General features: G+C 40.3%; 1 protein-coding gene across 1 annotated transcript in view; it reads right to left on the reverse strand.

Annotated features, from left to right (window-relative positions):
- thsd7aa (thrombospondin, type I, domain containing 7Aa) overlaps nucleotides 1-18,777 on the reverse strand; it is a 148,211-nt gene that overhangs the window by 33,993 nt on the left and 95,441 nt on the right. Inside the window, exons 10-22 of the mRNA XM_054605990.1 lie at nucleotides 18,552-18,667; nucleotides 16,712-16,844; nucleotides 16,269-16,372; nucleotides 13,740-13,934; nucleotides 13,340-13,606; nucleotides 11,742-11,920; nucleotides 11,508-11,513; nucleotides 11,069-11,202; nucleotides 9,898-10,051; nucleotides 8,658-8,799; nucleotides 8,369-8,484; nucleotides 8,156-8,273; nucleotides 275-420 (exon numbers count right to left, since the gene is read on the reverse strand). Coding sequence (XP_054461965.1) covers nucleotides 275-420; nucleotides 8,156-8,273; nucleotides 8,369-8,484; nucleotides 8,658-8,799; nucleotides 9,898-10,051; nucleotides 11,069-11,202; nucleotides 11,508-11,513; nucleotides 11,742-11,920; nucleotides 13,340-13,606; nucleotides 13,740-13,934; nucleotides 16,269-16,372; nucleotides 16,712-16,844; nucleotides 18,552-18,667 — 1,810 coding nt within the window. The remainder of the gene's footprint in view (nucleotides 1-274; nucleotides 421-8,155; nucleotides 8,274-8,368; nucleotides 8,485-8,657; nucleotides 8,800-9,897; nucleotides 10,052-11,068; nucleotides 11,203-11,507; nucleotides 11,514-11,741; nucleotides 11,921-13,339; nucleotides 13,607-13,739; nucleotides 13,935-16,268; nucleotides 16,373-16,711; nucleotides 16,845-18,551; nucleotides 18,668-18,777) is intronic.

Consider the following 18,777-nt stretch of genomic DNA (forward strand, 5'->3'; position numbering starts at 1 on the left):
ATTGTGCATAGTTCTAAATACAGTATATACCGAAAATATAAAAATTTATCTGGGTCTGTTGATATGGGATTTTAGAGGTTGAAACAGTATAGATATATTTTGGACATAACCTGTTGGTAATGATTATTTTCACTGATATTTAGTATTTATCTTTACATGACAAAATTCTTCAACAATTCTGGATACTGATGCCGGTATTTTGAAGTGAAGCGACTCAGACAATATATAGAAAAATGGAGTCTTCTGATAGACAGTAAGACGGAGGCCTACTGACCTCAGACTTGCAGTCAGACCAGGCGCTGTATCTCCAGCTGTAGCAGGGCTTCACCAGACAGGGCTTCCACTGCTCCATCTGGGTCGGACAGGGCCGCCCATCACCCTGGGGAGCCTGGATCACTGTCCGCCTCCTCCACAGCTTGCCTGCAGAACAGCAGATAAAAAGAAGACAAAAAGGAATTATGTATTCATGAGGACATTGACTGAGATGAGTAAGACAGCAGGTGACTGGAAGTGTGGAGGTGTTGAGTGATTTGGAGTACTATATTGTCTGTCAAGGTGACCCCTGGGCCTTTCACCGCTATAGCTACAGTTGATTCTCGAATCAAAGCTGGTATTAAGATGATGGCCAGCATGAATACATAAAGGGCAGCAATAATAAAGGTCAGGCAAAAAAATACAAAGACAGCGAAATCACTCTAGTATTACCCATGTTAAAATCAGCATAATCAACATTTACTTTCATGTCATTCTCACAACACTAAAAAAAGGCAAAAGTCAAAAAAACTCAAAATGTTATGACACAAATCAGTTTAACCTACAGGGTGAAATGCATGAAAACTATTATATACTATAAGTATTTCTGTTATTAAAGAACGTATATTACAATTAATGTATTAATACAATGGGTAAACATGGAGGATGGGTTAAGTTAGCTGCTAACAGCAATGATAAATCAGAATCAAGCATTACGTATAGGAAATATGCAAGCAGCTTATAAAGACTTATTTACATCAGTTGTTAAGCTGCAACCTTAAGTAGCTGTAAGAATAATAATGACTTGAGCATAGCAGGAAGGTTGGGGTGGATAGATGGGTCAAACAAACACAAGACATTCCCCCAGGAGACTGCTGTTTGTGTCCTATATGAAACCAAAAGTCAACACATTCAGTTATTCTAAATTAAATATGTAACAAACGTAACTAACTTAACTATGTTGGTATGTAACAAAGTCACATAATGCGTTACAAACATATTTTTATATACCAAACATTATCTTTTCCCGGGCTGGACAACCTTCTGTGTGGAGTTTGCATGTTCTCCCTGTGTCAGTGTGGGTTCTCTCCGGGTTCTCCGGCTTCCTCCCACAGTCCAAAGACATGCAGCTTAGGTGCATTGAAGACTCTAAATTGCCCGTAGGTGTGGATGTGAGCGTGAATGGTTGTTTGTCTCTATATGTCAGCCCTGCGACAGACTGGCGATCTGTCCAGGGTGTACCCTGCCTTCGCCCATTGACAGCTGAGATCGGCTCCAGCACCCCTGCGACCCTTAACTGGATAAGCAGGTTACGGAAAATGGAATGGAATGGAAACATTATCTTTTCCATTACCTAACCAAGTAGGGTTGTTTAAAACTGTTACCGTTTCACATCAAGAAGAACAGTCATATTTGTCGTTTTGTTTTCATTGGCAAACAACCAAGTCTGTCATTCAGGCATGGGTATGCAAGGAATAAAATGGGAGCAGATCAGAAAAAGGGAGATTTCTTACTAAAACACAATAAATATAGTTATGAAATCTGAAATAAAGCCCTTATTCTTCCTGCAGATGAGGTTACTAAAGACCACCACTTCAGAATCTCCACTTAGCTGCACAGCAGCTACCAGATGAGTTGTCTTGGTCACCTCTCATCATCTCAAGGATGTCTTAACATCTACATTTTCTGCAAACAAGGTACCTGTTGTGTAGTGTTAGGCATCCGAATATTGACTTACACTGTAAAGGAACCTGATTTTGTACAATTTCTACTCTACATCTGGGTCAATTTCTCAAGTAACTGTATTATTCAAAGGAAAACAGTCTGAATTCCCCTTTCATGTTCATCTGTCCCAGGGCAATAATTCAACACTTCTCTTTTAGCTGACTTATTTTATGGTGTAATTTCGGAGCTTCATCATACTCCCTGTAGCCATTTTTGAATATTCAATTCCTTTGTTGTGTTAAAATTAAACAAGTGACGGACTAAAGTAGGGGGATATGACTGGGGAGGAGTGTTGGAGCACCCTTCACACAATTCACTCTGCATTTGAACATTTGCCCCAGGAGAGGTATGTGAGAAAAATCTCAAAAAGCTGCTGTCTCCCAGGAAATGTATGCAGTTTTGGTCCAGCGTACTACCTAAAACAGATAGTACATTCAGCGATAATACTTCAGGTGATGTAAAATATGAAAGTATGTATCACAAATCCCAGAATTTAGGTATTCAAAAATACATTTTGTGAAGAATTTCTGCATTCATAATGATACAAAATAGCTCATTTTATAGTATTATTTTGAAAGCAGACAGTATATATAGAATAGTTTGATCTACTTTAAAGGGTCATTTTAAGAGCTATAGACCGTTTTAAATATTCTTCAAATATAAGCAGGATATATTAATATGAGCTCCATTGTTGTTGTCAAATTGCGTAATACTCCACTTGATGTTGAACACTGTCAGAGACAGGAACAAGTCCCTGGGTGATGTTTCTCCAGCAGCAGGTCTCACCAGCTGCTAGGTCATCTTCCAACAAACCAACAAATATGCATGAATAAAGCTCATTCCAAAATCCTCTATGACTATAATGTAAGAACAACTTCTAAGAACAGGTTTAACCTTAAAGTTTCATTTGGAAATTTGTGATAAAACAGGTTCATCTGCCTCCTTTTAGTGTCTCTAATGGCAGGATTACACCGCGGCCAAAGAAAAACAACCAATCAGAGCTGATGATTCTCTAATTCAGTGTCAATCTCTGCTCATGAATCTTCTGAACTCTGATCAAACTAGGCAGCGCTGATCAACTATGAATCAAAATGTTCTTATTGCGTTGCCTATTTCTTCCCTCAAATGTTTCCAGAAACATATTTTATTGTATATTTTTATGTGAAATCAGAAAGTCTGTGACCTAGCCGCCATGTTGAAAATACTTGCCAAGACCTAAGCACCGGCCACCGCCGACAGCAAACGTACTAATTTTAATATTGATACATATTTGATCAGGGCTGCCTGGTTGGACAGCATGATTTAGGTTCAGGCCCTTTACGAGCAGTGCCATATACTGTATATACAAAATTTGACGTAGTTCACTCATTGGTTAGTGGACTGACGTTTTGAAGCCTCAAATTTGGCATTTTTGCTGTCGACATCTTGAATTACAGCCGTCAATATGTTGTTTTTTCGCAACAAATGAACGAAGGTTACCATAATTGGAATGCAGAGGATTGTGGAATATACAGCTCTGCCCGCCCTAAAGCATACCCTGCTTTATGGTCTGTTCTATTTTAAAATGGACCATAATTTACTAAATGAACATCATGCTTTTATGAAGAAGAATTGAAACTAGAGATATAGACCATAAACTCATGTTTACAATGTTTACTGAGGGAATAAATCAAGTGAGAAGTAGAGTCATTTTCTCATAGACTTCTATAAAATAAGACTTATTTTTGAACCGGAGGAGAGAGAATGCAAGCTTAAGACAGTTCTGCATTGGCTTCACCTGGCAGAACCGGAGGCTGCCGCCTGAGCAGTGCTTGACATTGTGATAAGGATTCTTTAACTCTGATTGATTGTCTTCCTTTAGGCACTATGAAATCTTCCAAATGCCATAAGGAGCACTAAAATGTACTTGAGTCAGAATATAGTTACAGTTTGAGCGAATATGACAAAAAGTTACTTTAATCACCATTACCAACAGCATCTTTAAACGCCACACACAAGGGAATTCACTTGAACTTGTTCCGAACAAATAAAATTCACGAGTGGTATAGCCTGACACTTCAAGAGATAGTCCAGCATTTAGTGAAATACACTCATTCACCTCCTTGCTTAAAGTTAGAAGAGAAAATGTACATCACCTCCTCAGCTAGAGAAAGGAAGCAAAAAGCAACCCATTCAAAGCTCAGTGATTAACACATCCTATCTACTTAGCTAGCTGCATTACATGATTGTTTGGCCCCTAGGGGACAGACAACCTCAACTCAACTAACAAACCCTGGAGTTCTATTTAAAGTTCACCGTCTCCAGCATCATGTGTGTGCCCCTCTTTGTTCTCTGGTTGCATTGCAGAAGATGCTAGGGCCTTACGCCGGCAGGAGGCAGTTATCGCCCTCCATTACAATTTTTTAATGCTTCAGCAGTCTCCCTGCGGGCTGCCATTGCAGTGGTTGGGGTTGAGTGGTGGGTGGCAGTGAGGGCTGCTGGGTAAAATTAAAGACCTGTGCCAGCTGTCACTATCAGTGTTTGGCTGGAGAACATACAATGTCATGATTATCTATGCACACAGGTTGGGCACATCCAGGAAAATAGCTGTGTTTCACACCACCTGATTGATAACAACACCTTGCTGCTTCCAGGTATGATTATTTGTTTGAAATCACAAATCCAGCTCATTGCTATTCCTGGCTCCCGAACAAAAATGAACCCTTCCAGGAAAGTATGTCCTCGCAGCCAGCCTGGAGATAAAAAGAAACACAGGAAGGAAAACGAGAAGCCCTCTATTCCTTTGGCCTACCTGCTGTTTCTCGGTACCAGGAAAAAAATCCTTCTCGCCTGGGGACAGATTAAGGTTACCACAGTAGCTAAAGCCTGTATTGGTTTCATTTCTACTATTTGCCCGTGTTGCTTCTGGCAGCTGCTCTTCTCAAGGACTGTTGGAGAGCAGAGTGCTCCCTGAGCCCCAGAGCACGCACTCGTAATGGACCGCCAATCAATGGCCTGATCCTATGGAATTACACGCGCAGACATTATTATCCCTCACTCAGTTGGTTTAGGGCTATAACATCATTGTTTCTCTCATCATGAAGTGTTTTTGGTTTCCACCATTACTGTAGGAGAGGCCGACCACTGAGAGATGATCACTGCAGCAGCAGTGATGGATCACTCACAGCTATGAAAGCAAGATAGCAAAAACGGTGGGAAGAGGCTGCCATGTGGAAATTGCAAATTATAGCATTGGCTTCGCTAAAGGGCCAGTGTGTAGTTTTTCGGGCGGATATATTAGCAGAAATGGAATGTGATATTCATAACTATAGCCCCTTTCACAAAGAGATTCCGCAATACTACCATAAAGAAGAACTGCCGTTAAGCTGGCTTTGCTTTTTCAAGCAGAACCAACATGCATCATGGGAGCAGTAGGCCTTGACATGTAATATAACAGAGTCTACTATAGAGTTTTGGTTAGCTTAGAATAAGCCATTCATATATAAATAGGGAACGGTCCTCTTCATGGAGTCTGCTGTGTTGAACCATGTTTCTATAGTAGCCAAAAACAGTCAAACCAAACACTGGTTCCAGAGAGAGCCTAATGCGTTCCTAGGTTACCATACAGCGCAATTATGAATTAGCAGTAATGTGAGCCAGAGAGTCCATTGTTAGCAGCCGTCTGACTTCAGTTGTTCCTACAGTAGTGTTATTACGGTAAGAATGGCCTTTGAGCATGGGGAACAGCGTTACTACGGTTCTGCACTTGGTGGCTCACGTTACTGCAGTCTTAGAAAGGAAGGAGTGAGCAGAACTGCAACCACAGCACTATGCCACTAAATCCTACATACTGTCCCTTTAAGGTACGTTAACAAATGTGTTATTTAAGTGGTTTCTAGAGTAATCTGTATTAAGACTTTACCTATAGGACACCTGTGATAGCTATGATTCCTGCCTGACTCCAATATGAAACAAATTATTTGGGTATATAAAATTGTATTGCTTCTTGTTTTTTTATGGATATGGCTAAAATGGGCCAATGGAATTACAGATTTAAGAGCTCTCCAGAACATCTCAGTTAAATGAGTGGGATTCATATGTTGTTTCTTTTAGGAACTGTAGTGTTTCCAGGGCAAACATCAACCTTTGAACCTCTGCTTTTAGCAAACATGGACAGAAGTCTTTAAAACTCATCTTGGCATGTATCTGCTGATGGAGATGATGTGATAGGATAGGAGGCTCCAGAGCAGCTACTCAATATACCTTGTGTTGAAATTGATTTCTCTACTAAAGTATTTCATTTATGAAAGCCAAATAGCAGCCAGCAACTTAAGCCTACTTGTGTCATTACTGTGAAAGTGTTACTGCAGTATGGTAACATCCTAAAGGGGGTCTCCACTGAAAACTGCGCAACGCCCTTTGCAACATATCCTTATACAACGGTTTGTATGCTGTCCTATGAAAAGTTATATTTTCTTGCATTTTCCTAATAATGTATATATAATATACTATGATTAGGTTTAGGAAAAGATCATGGTTTGGGTGTTACTTAAGTAGGCAAGTAACACAACAAAAAAGTCAACAGTGGTCTTCTTCTACAAACAGCGGTCTCCTGGGTGAGTGTCCTGTGTTTGTCAGACCAATCCATCCACACAGACCTCCCTACTATGCAAACTTTGACGCTCTTTATCCTGGGTTCACATGCCTTACCAGATTACATGGATTAACTATGAATTGATTGTGTTGGTTATACATAAATTACACACAAGAGGCGTTTTTTGGTGCATAATTCCCACATAAATACATTTTCATTATGAATGTTCATTATGAACTTTCACCACGGCCAGAGCAGTGAAAAACAATATATATTTTTTCCGAATAAGTTTGATTTCTCTTAGCTTTCGCACCGCAAATTTAGGCATCAACCAATCAGGAAGCGTGTACAACCAACCGGGGGTTCCGTAGTGGAACAAAGATAACAAACTTTATTATTCCTTTCAACATTGTCAAAGGCAGCGTAGACAAGATCCCCTCCCTCCATTCTTATCGTCACAATAAAAGCCTTAAACAAATACACTAACTAACTGTTCACCAGAGGGAACTCAAATTCAGAGCATTTAACTAAAAGAAAGCAATAAAAAAGCTTACAGTAGCTTAGGCTATACAACAATTTACTTCAGACAGACTGCCAGATGCTGCTCTGGGTCATTAGGATCCCAGTAGTTAGTCCTCTGCCTGCACAAATACAAAATGCTAAAGGCCTTTAGATGGATAAGAATCTGCAGAGCGTGTAGCCAGACAGCTTGATGCGGTTTGTGGTAAATGTGACAGCTACAAACAGTTTATGAGAACAGCCCGTCCTCTGTAGATCTGAAGGAGCTTTGTCAAGTCTGAGAAAATAATCCACATGATTGTAGCTCAGTTTGGGCTTAAAAATTTTCAACAGACAGCCTTCATTACAAACTTGAACTGCGTAGTTTATCAGGTAGGCAGAATATGCTATTCGGTGTATAATAGGATATGTGGTGTTAATTGAGGTTGACCTATACTAGTGTCAAAATGTTAGGATTTATTAGGTCTTGATGCTTTTAATTTGAAGTTTATTCTTGAATGTGGGAACAGATATCCTCCAAAGGATTCTTAACTGAAGGTTCACACTATCTTTTTCTGGCCCATTCAACTGCATAACAACAAATGTTTTTCTCTGATGTCATGGGGTTACAGTCCTTGTTATATTACCCCACTATTGTTATACTCCTATGCCACTTGTGAGGTTCAAACACAATTTCACCACAATATCAATCTAGCAAATGTTCATAGCATTGCATTTTTTCCTTCAGCAGATGGAATTTCCTTACTCTTGAGCACCTTAAAGTGGAAGCTCACCTAAATTATTTCTATTTTATTTTTATTTTATTTATTGTATAATATCTTTTATTTATTATCTTAATCTGTTTACTCTGTACTTGAGCTGCTGCAACACCCAATGGGGATCAATAAAGGGATATCTATCTATCTAAATTAGGAATTCCAATGTGTTTCCATAGCCAAGGAAAGCTCAATTAGTATTTTTGAGTATCAAGTATGAAGTCTGGAGCTGCTCTATAGACAATGAATGGAAGACTGATTGTGTGTCCCCACAGTGTAGTGTTCTCAGTTGTGAAACAGAAACAACAAATTGCCTACTGCACAAACATACCTGCCAGCCCACAGGTATGGCTGCACTCAGACCACGGTGACCAATCAGACAGCTGGCAGTTGACGGGACATTCCACGACACAGGAAGCATTCATCTGCCATTTCCTCTCCAGGCCCAGCTGCAAGAGAAGACAGGGTTTTAGTTAGTCAAGTTTAGTTAGTTAGTCAAACAAACAGTGGCTTTAACAGAAAAAAAAACTAAATGAAAACCCACCTCTTTACAGAACTTGAGGTCTACAGATTTGCCGTCACTGCGCACACAGTCCAGCATGCGGGTTTTGATACCGTTTCCACACACAGCTCGCTCACTCAGCTGACAGGTACTCCAATCTGCAGGGAGACGTCTCATCAGCAAAAAACAACTAACAGTGACAAACATCCTCATGCACCACAAACACTAAATCGCTTTTAATGCAATCCAGCTGGAGAGCGTGACTTCATGTTGTATTGTAAATTCTCCTGCCTCTGATATGCATATGGTTGACGCTCTATTTGAGTCTCACCAGTGATGTTGTATGAGTAGTGGAAGCAGTTGCTGTTGAGTTTGCAGAGTTCTGTCTCTCGACTCGGAGGACACTCCTTCTCCTCTCCAGGCTGGCGTAGCGGGTAAGCGCTCCTCTCTCGAGTACTGTTCCCAGTGCATGGCTGAGGAGCAGAGGAAAGGATTGGGACTTTATAAGCCATACTGTTACAGTACGTGTACAAATAGCCTTTGTTAATGTCCTCCTCTAGAGGATATTGGATTAAATGTTGGATTAAATTAAACAGAATCATTACATCTCCCTCAACATATTTGTGCCTACTCCTGTTCGTGCAGCTTAACTTCAAGTATTTAATGAAAAGAGTAATATATGCACACTGACACCAAACCATAAAACCCTGATCAAGATCTGATTGGGATCAAAACAACAACAAATTAGCCCTCCGGCTACAGATTTAAATTTATTTCAACACAACAACAGGAGCAGAAGAAAGAAGACAGCTGATGATGTGTACCAGATGGTTACTTAAAGTGTTTAGGTAAATAGCTTATATAGCTCCTTTCTAGTCTTCAGACCACTCAAAGCACTGTACACTTCTGTCAACATTCAACCATTCACACACACATCCATACACCTGTGGTAGAGGCTGCAAACACAAAGTTCCAACTGCTCATCTGCACATTCACACACACTCACACACTACTGTCAGTGAGCGACACTGCAAATGTTTTGGTTGATGCAAGTTGCTATCTGTTAAGTCTGTTAATTGTCTCTTTTATGTGAATCATTTTAATTTTTTTCTATGAAATGCTGTTTTATTTTGAAATCTGTGTTTTTATGTTTGAAATTTCTATGCTGCATTCTTGGCCGGCACTCCCACGGATTAGAGATTTTAAGGCTCAATTGGACTGGATAAATAAAAGCTAAATAAAAAAGAATTCATGAATATTACTAAAGTGAATGTGCTGTACTTAGTTGAAGCATCTGGTACTGACAGTCCATGGCTCAATGGGATAGCATGTATTGTTTAAATATGCATAAAGACAGCTTTGCAAATGGAAGAGTTTAATATTCTTGCTTCACTGTTTTGTTAAATGAAGACTTTAAAAAATCATGTTTCATGTATTAGTCTTATTGCATTAACGTGACATTGTGTTCTCTCATCAACTGTCCATCTAGAGGCAGAAGTACCCAACAAATTAATATTTACCTCATGTGTGAACACAAAGCATTGACAGAGAAAGTTAAATGCCATTAATACCAGTGGACATGGGTTCCAGGCTCCCCAGTCTGATAACACACAGTCCTCGGGGCACGGCAACCGGCTGTTGCGGGCCCCCAGAGGCATCTCCTCTGGATCACACAGGTAGTCCTCCACCTGCTCAGAGGGCCCGTCTATAGTGTTCAGCATACATCTGGACACAAAGGGATTCAAGTAAGGGTTAATCTCTCTACACAACATCCCATAATCTGTGGAAGGCATTACGGCATCTTCAGTCTGACTGAATGAACTGTAGGTATAAGTCTGACCCTGATGTCCTGAATGCTAAGAGTCACTTAAATTCGTAGAACTCAAGATAGAACTCTTTTTTGGGGATTCACAGGTAAGACATTTTTAAGTGACTAAAAAGGTAACAAATAACCTTTTTTAACTGAATCCAAACAGTGAAAGAGTTCTAAATTCTAAGAAGAAAAACTGATGACTCCTAGATTGGACAACGCCGTGGTAGTGACCTGACAATCACAAGGCACCCATGCCCTAAAACATACCCTGCTTTATATTCTACATTTCTCTAAATGGACCATAATTTACAAATCAACATCATGCTGTATTTATCATAATTTTCTGTCTCATGTTGGTCTCAAATCTGAATAAGCACCCTGCTCACTTTTAGATAAAAGTCCCAACGGCAATCCTACTATGTCAGAACTGTAACATTTCTGTATTAGTTTTAACACGAGGCAAATCTGAATTGAATGCCCTCAGATAAACACAAAAGACTGCAGCACAAAGTTCAACATGCACAAAGGCAGAGATAACAGACAGCCTTAACTGCAATAAATGTAATATCTATATCATCCTCTCTTAATATCTTAAATATCAGTTAAATATACTAGAAAATACTGTGATCCCATCTCTAAAAAACATCAGAGGAAGTTTTCAAGTAAGCACTACTTCTACTATCAATTGACACCTTACAAATGTATAATTTCTCACCAAAGTTCACACCAATCAGTTCATCCTTGATAAGGAAAGGGTGGGCCAAGAACACTTCTGGACTTTTGTGCTTAATTGGCTGAATGCAGACTCTGAATTAGAACTAATAACTGAATATGAATATGAAAACATTGCAAAAATCCAAGAGAAAAAAGTACAGACAAGAGGTTTGAGAAAGTGTCTGGCTGACATGGTTGATGTGGTTTCATCTTACCTGACTTTCCTGGTCTGAACACCTTCACCACAGTTATCCTTCAGGTCCACATTGCTGACCTTCCACACACTCCAGGGCTCTGCCACCCAGACATACTGCCCACAGTCACTGAGGCACGGCACCACCTCATACACCTGACATAGACATGGCACTTTAGTCTAGTTCAGTACAGGAAATATGTAGTTTAGCAAGAAAAAAGTGTTACGGAATTTTGTTTCCTTAAACTCTGGAACTGATCTTTTTTTCATGAGGAAGGAATTGATTTTCATAAGATTAAAATATAATTAACACAATCATTCATTGGACATTTAATATTCCATTTGGAATAAACGCAACAAAAACGCAATTTCTGAAGTAAAGTGAAAATCAAGTTCCAAGATAACTGCTACAAAAGGGGGTAAAAAACATAAAACATAAAATGAAGCAACAGAGTACTTACTTGAGCCTGTGGATGGAACCCATTCATCAAAGAAGAGAAAGGAATAACAGGAAAGAAGTGATTCAGATTATTGTACTCAAGAATAAAAAATAAATTAAAATTTTAAGTAATAGAAAAAGTAACCTTCCATTCATAAATTCATCAGACACAATCAACCTCACCAAGACAAGCATTCAAGCATAATATTTTGTTGAAACATTACAATCACACCGTTTAAAGGGAGACCTCTCTCACCTGGTTGACATGGTCCAGTTTAGGGCACGGTCTTCCGCCGTTGTAGGGCTTTTCTCTGAGCCACTTTGAGCGAACTTTGACCCCACTGCCGCAGGACTTGCTGCAGCGTGACCAGTTGGACCACTCGCTCAGTTTGCAGTCAGATGGACAGGGGATGATGCAAGCCTCCTCGATGTACCCTGTAACCAATCACATGATAACAGACTTACACAACCGAACATTATAACAACTCACTTTCTTACCAAAAGTCGACCACCAGCCTTGGTGCCAATCAGCAACTTCTGAAGCGAACATTCTTGCTATTACTCACTGATGATGACTCCAGATGTAAACATAATTTCTCTGACTCCTGCTATAAACAAACCTAGCCATCACTGATCTGCAGCTCTAGCCAGAAGACACATATATCAGCAAAAGGGAGCAATAATTTACCATGTTACTCCCACAATGCTATCGCATAAGTAAACCAATCAAGGACTCGGAAATCCGAGAGAAAGAAAGCAGCAGTTGCGACTCTGGTTACCATCAAGCAGCCCCGTACATGGAGGAAAGCAAACACAGACACAGTCATTCCCCCGAGTGCTTTGATCTGTAGATGATGCAGAATACGACACCACTGTGATTCGTAATTCCCCTTTCTCCCTTTGTTGGAATATACTGGGGGATGTTAATACAGCTCATGCAAAGTGGCCTGACAGATTTGGGCCGCTGGTAGTAATGTTTTCCTGTCGATTGAGGGCCATTGATCCAAAATATTTGGACAGGATTGCTCATTGCAGAACAGTTTCAGCCTACTTTACCTATTTCAGTGAGATGTTATATAAAAAGTTGTTCTCTTCTACATGGAGCCTCCAGCATGACTAGAAATAACTGTGGAAACAGTTCATAGTATTCAGCTCCAGAGTCTATCTTTTTTGGGTCCACATTTAAAATAAGTTACATCCAACCATAGGCTGATTCTCAGTGTCTTCCACAAAAACCCATATGAGCCTCACAAAGGCCAAGATTGTGGTCATGGTTGAAGAAGTCCAAGTTTACTGTTAGAAGGAGAAAGAGTGAGAACCAAGGTCTCTGAATTCAAAGTATGATATTTGTTCACCCAGCCATCGACCCCATTCTCCTCCCTGAGAGGCTTTGTGCAATACCTTCACCAAAATTATTTTTTGCCATTATAGGTTTATACCAGGAATATTCTGAATGTCCACGTTTCTACTGTGGTTATGGCAAAATCATTTAATCCTTATATCCCTGGTGTATGCTAAAATATAATGCAGCATAGTAGAAGAGCCTTAAAGTCAGCTTGATAATTTAGTATTGTCAGCAATATCTGTCAAACGTTTGCTTATATTATCCAGAATAAGCTACTGGTCATACAGTCATAATCATCATTTATGACAGAGAAGTAATATAGATGGATTCACTATCTAACTGGTGCATTCTTTGATGGACATACTTAGTAATACCCTGTGACTTGAAAACTTGTTTACCACTGGGAGTTAATGATTTTATATCCTTTTAATCTTTTTTTTACAATTTAATAGAGATTAGTGCTGGTGTTTCTCAAACTGGAGAAGGCTTCTTTGAGCACGGAGCATCACCATGGCTGTTGCAGCGAGAGGTCTCCACTATGCGGTTGTCCTGGTCGTAGCACACCATGGCCTGGTAACGATAGCCTTGGCCGCACTCCTTGATGTCACCTTGGACCTTCATGCCAAGTTGGCCCTCCACGCGGCCCCCCTCAGGTAGGACACAGTCCGACCAGTTGCCCACAGGCTGGGCGTTGTACTTGTTACATGGACAGTACTGGGTCTCGCTCAGGGGGTACATCTGGGTGTTTTTACACTGGTCACGCTTCTTGCTTTTTCCTGAAAAAAAACAAAAAAAACATTAACCCTTAACTTAATTAAATTTTAGGTTAATTATGCCATTCCTTGATCAATCTTTCTCTAAAGATTGATGTAATCTGGAAGTCAGCTTGAAATCAAAGCTGTCACTCACCGACCAGCATCCTTTTGCGGGTCCGGACGCCCACGCAGTCGGCTGTGCAGGAGGAGAACTTGGACCAGCTGCTGAGTTGACAGTCTTCCTGGCAGGGCAGCTGGCAGGGGTGTGTGAGAGGCGGCATGGAGCTGGCAAACTTAAGACAAGCTTCGACGTCTGCCTGCCCGCCGTCCTGCCTCCGGCATGAAACAGCTACAGTGGGAAAGGAGCGAGGGGAGATGCATGAGAATGGAGACTTCTTATTTTGTGGGTCATAGTCAACTTTGATTAAAATGAGAACATGAGAGGGATCCTTGTGTCTAGGGTGGATTGTTGGGTCTGACGCTCCACACTAACACTCCAACATACACTATGATTTCAGACAGTCAGCCCCTAGCACCATCCAGTCTCCTTAATAAAACATAGCACATACACTACGCATGAATAATTCAGTACGTAGAATGCAGTATACTGTGCATTTGACACATAATGGGACATCTAAACTAAATTGACCATAAGTGCCATCTTTCATATTTCTTTCTTCTTTTGTAAAAAAGAAATCACCTTGCAATTATTCAGAAATAAAAGTATGAAATAGAATTATAATTTGAAGATCTATGCTGTTGCTCCTCCTTCTGTGTGAGTCATACTTGACAAAGACGATGCTGCTGATGAAACGTAAGTTGCAAAGAGCTAGATACCTCCGAAAGCTTTGATCTTTTACAATGCTTCTCTATGCTTTAAATATGTGTCCATCTTGTTGCAAACTCATATCATCTTTTACACTAGGAAAACAACAAGATTGCCTCATGACTTCTTTACTGACATTGGTAAAGTCACTGGTAGCTACATAATGTGAAATGTATTATTCATACTGTGACGATTTGATAAGTTTACAAAGCATCTAGGATTTGGAATTATAGCTGCTGACAAATGTTATTCACACAAGATGATGTTGATTGACTGAAGTCACAAAGTGTCTGGCTAAAAGTGCTGCCTGTACCATCATCTGCTGCAGATGCAAAGTGTTACTGAATTAAAAGTATGAAATATAAATCAAATTATTAATAGTTAAAGTCCCTAATGTGCAGAAAAATGCCAATTATGAGTTTTACACGTTTACTGTACATATCATATCATTTGATTACTATTATCAATACATTTATGTTAAAGTAGCACGTAGTAGCAAGTTCTACAATGTTGCCCAGAATATGCAGACAAGCAGGAACGCTGCAGAAACACAAACCACTGCCTCCAGCGCCAGCATTCAGAAACTGGAATGGCAACATACAAATAATGTAAATCAAGAGCCAAATGATTAAATCAATATTTGCTTGTGATGAAGAGAAGTTATATGTTAGCTGCTAGTTTACGTTCCATAGCAACCACCATTCCATAGCAACTCCTTCAGTATGTGTAGGCTGCCAGCCCAGGAGGGCTTTATTGTGAACATTATTATCTATTCATTTAAAAAAATATATATAATAATTGGAATGTCTGGCATAATTTCATATTGCCACACATGATGATGCTTTGGGGCGGAACAACATGAGTTATCGTTTGCAAATAATATTGTAGTTGACAAGATAGGGTAATCTGAACTATATATTTCATTAGCTCATCATAGGTTATTGAAAAAAGGCTGTAAAGGAACTGTAGCCTTCAAAAAACTGTAGTGGAGTTAAAAGTATATTTTCCTTGTACACTGTACTGGAGTAGAAGTGTAAAGTAGCTCATCATAGTAATACTAGGAGTAGTAGGGCTTAGCTTGATGTGGTTAACACACTGCTGGCTGTTAGATGGCCAAGAAATGGCCTCAGTCAACCTGTGTTTATAATAAAAACAACATTATCCAATTATCATCACTCAGTCTTCCTTTCTTATGACCCCAATATTTACAGCATAAACACACACATGCACACATTCATGGGACATAGTATTAAAATGGCTTTTGCCTTCCCCGCATAGTATTGAGTGAGCGGGTGAATCGTAAGAGGCTCGTATTGAGTTGTGTCTCTCTAGCTCAGAATATACTATTACAGGTAATGGAGGAGCAGGCGGCTCATCATTGGAATCAGATAATGGCCTCTGTCTCTGAGACAGGAGTCTGAGTGTGTCCACCTGCTTCAATACTCACTCAGGCCACAGGTCATGTTTTGCTGTGAGATTCCCAACCCCCCCGGCTTTTAAACCCATAATTCAGTTTATTGGTTTTGTGGAGTTGAGAAGGTGAGATTTGAGACGTTAAGCTTAAACTGTAACATTCGCATCTTTCTTCTCAGTCCCATGACATCTACAGCTGAATTAAAGTTGTATGCAGCCCCCAGGTGCTGCTTTGATGCCCACTGCTCTATTCCAGGCTCGTGCATAGAGAGCATGTAGATGGAAGGGTCTGACTGACTCAACTCTGTCTAATGCATTTTTGGTTACGCTGTTCTTCCAGCTCTGTTTAAATAATGTGTTCATATAAAGAAGAGGAAGAAAGAAGAACACAACATGTGTGAGTGATTGTGTAGTCTGTGCATGTGTATGCGTGTCTGTCCTCACCCCGAACCTGCAGGCCCGGCCCACAGATCTCCTGAGCTCCAGGACTGTCCTGACGTACTGACCATGGAACCAGCTGGCATCGCCGCCACTTGTGGGTTTTCCATCTAAAAGAAGAGGAGATATCGGAATCAGAAGTTTCTAGAAAGGAGGGGGGGTATTATCTTGCAGACAGTAAATCCTCGACTCAGTGCCTACAGGTCATAATCCATAATCCAGGCCATGATCAAAAGGGTTTGAGTATGCCATGTGAAAGTAGCAATGGACTCATGTTTAGTCAGAATTTAAATAATATAACTTCAGATGATTAGTTTTGTAGTTATTTTGACCATTTGAGGACATCATAGGCCTCCGAACTTACCCAGACCTCCGACTTGAAATAACAAGTAGGAGGTTGTCACTGCGTAATGTGTGCAGGTGTGTACTTGTTGAAGAGGACCTGTTACCTGTGTCCTTGACATACGGATGGAGCATCACACTCTCTCTCCTGAGTCAGAACCTCAGGACAGTCCTGTCCCCCATTGGCCGGTAACTGGATCATAATACGTTTCCTGTACTGCTTCTTCTTGGTGTTACCACCTAATCAAAGACACAAGAATACACATATGTACATTTCAGTATGTAGTTTTAGCTAAGTGTACCTAATAAATTAGCAACTGAGGTTAAATGTGAAATATATAATGCAGTAGATGAACAATACGGAGGCCTCCTCTTTAGTTCCAGCATGTCCCAGATTTCAAAAGGTACTATTTCATGTATTTAATTTAAAATGTCAATGTAGAATGAATGTTATGAAACCCAGTTGATCTTCATTTTTCCATGATCTATGTATTTGCTCACTGGAATTGGCTTATACAATAGAGTGGAATATTGAATACCATCCCAATATTCCCAAGTCCACACCTGCCCTTAGCAGACTTTCTTGCTCTTTATACTACGTCAGTTGCTCTGACTGTCTAATAACGGCGAGCATGGGTTGGAGTTAGTACAAAGCCTGGTGTGTCTCATACAGATGCTAAAGGGTGGCCCGGTGTCACTGTATCAGAAACCAGTGGGCACCAACCATGTTGATGGGACATTCTGAGCATCAGTACCGACAGTGAGCACAGTAAGCTTACCCCCATATTTAGCCTCTCTTTCCTTTTTATTGGTGAATCTACACCATGTATGGTAGTGTATAAGCACTTCTCTTTGCACTGGATTTAGATAAATAATTCACTGGATCAGGTTGGATACCAAAGAAGACATCTACACATGGTCATTATAAGGCAAGTTTTAGATAATATGGAGCATATTCTACTTTAGCCGTTTATTGCCAATGAATATTCAAGAAACCTCTATCAGTGACACATCCTAGTACGTGCTTAGTGTCTGTGCATTTAAATTGTAATTAGTTATGAAGAGAAGAAGATCGGGTGTGATTTTTTTACTGCATCAATTTCTGATTGCTTGCCTTCGCATACGTGCTGTAGAAAAGTGAGTTTATCACAAGCCTGCAGGACACTTCAACACGACAGAAGGAGCCGGAGAAGGAAACCACACTGTTAATAGACAAGCCGCTCTGCTTTCAGAGCTACTAAGCAAAGAGAAAAGCACATGGATACTGTATAGAGATACAAGATAATGAATTTAGTATTTGTTCAGCAGATGCCTCACGGGGAGTAACTATGCCCATACATAAAGCAAGACTCACGGGAATTACAGCCACACAACGTTGAGGCTGAGAATAGTTTGGAGCTCTCTTGCTTAACATAACATATTTGCTTGGCAAATAGGCTCAATTTCGCCAACAGTATCAGGATTTCCAGGGGCTGTTTATTGTGAAGACGGTTCAGCCCCTGAATTCACCCAACAGTCCCTACTAGCATCATTAGCATTCTCTACCCCTTTATAAAAGAATATCTGAGAGATCTTTAGGAAAAAACTAATTTAAGGGCTGTCAAAGTTCTTGACCCATGAACACTTCCACTTACCAGTTTTCTTGATTTTCAGATATTACTAAAGAAATATAATTTACTAAAGACTGATGCTGCTGCATTCCCATAACATTTATTAAACATGTAACAATCCAAACTGATTTTTTAGTACTCAGTGTGAATGATGGTTTTATTATCCCTCTGCCAGTGCTGAAATAACGATGAGCACTCTTGGCATGCTTCATTAATTCATAAAACACAGTCCTACAGGCTTTAATGCATTCCCTCTCTTGACACTGGTGCATATGGCCGGTGTGACACACTGCATGCCTCACTGTGTGCACTGAAGCCAACAAAGAGCCGGAGCTACCTGCTTGACACGTCGATGGGCAGGTGCTCCAGTCGCTGTACGGAGTGACGATGCAGTCTCTCTTGCACGGCAACAGGCAGGGCCTGACGGTATCTGGGCGAAGACTCTCCGGACACCTGAAAGTACATCATTGACATGCTCAGGCAAACACACGGAACCCCCTAAGTAATCTGATAGAGATGTTCTGGATCAGAGCAAAAGGAACCATGCTGGGAGTTCACTTGAA

Source organism: Anoplopoma fimbria, chromosome 10 (genome assembly GCF_027596085.1).
Source record: "Anoplopoma fimbria isolate UVic2021 breed Golden Eagle Sablefish chromosome 10, Afim_UVic_2022, whole genome shotgun sequence".
In the NCBI taxonomy this organism is placed as follows: domain Eukaryota; kingdom Metazoa; phylum Chordata; class Actinopteri; order Perciformes; family Anoplopomatidae; genus Anoplopoma; species Anoplopoma fimbria.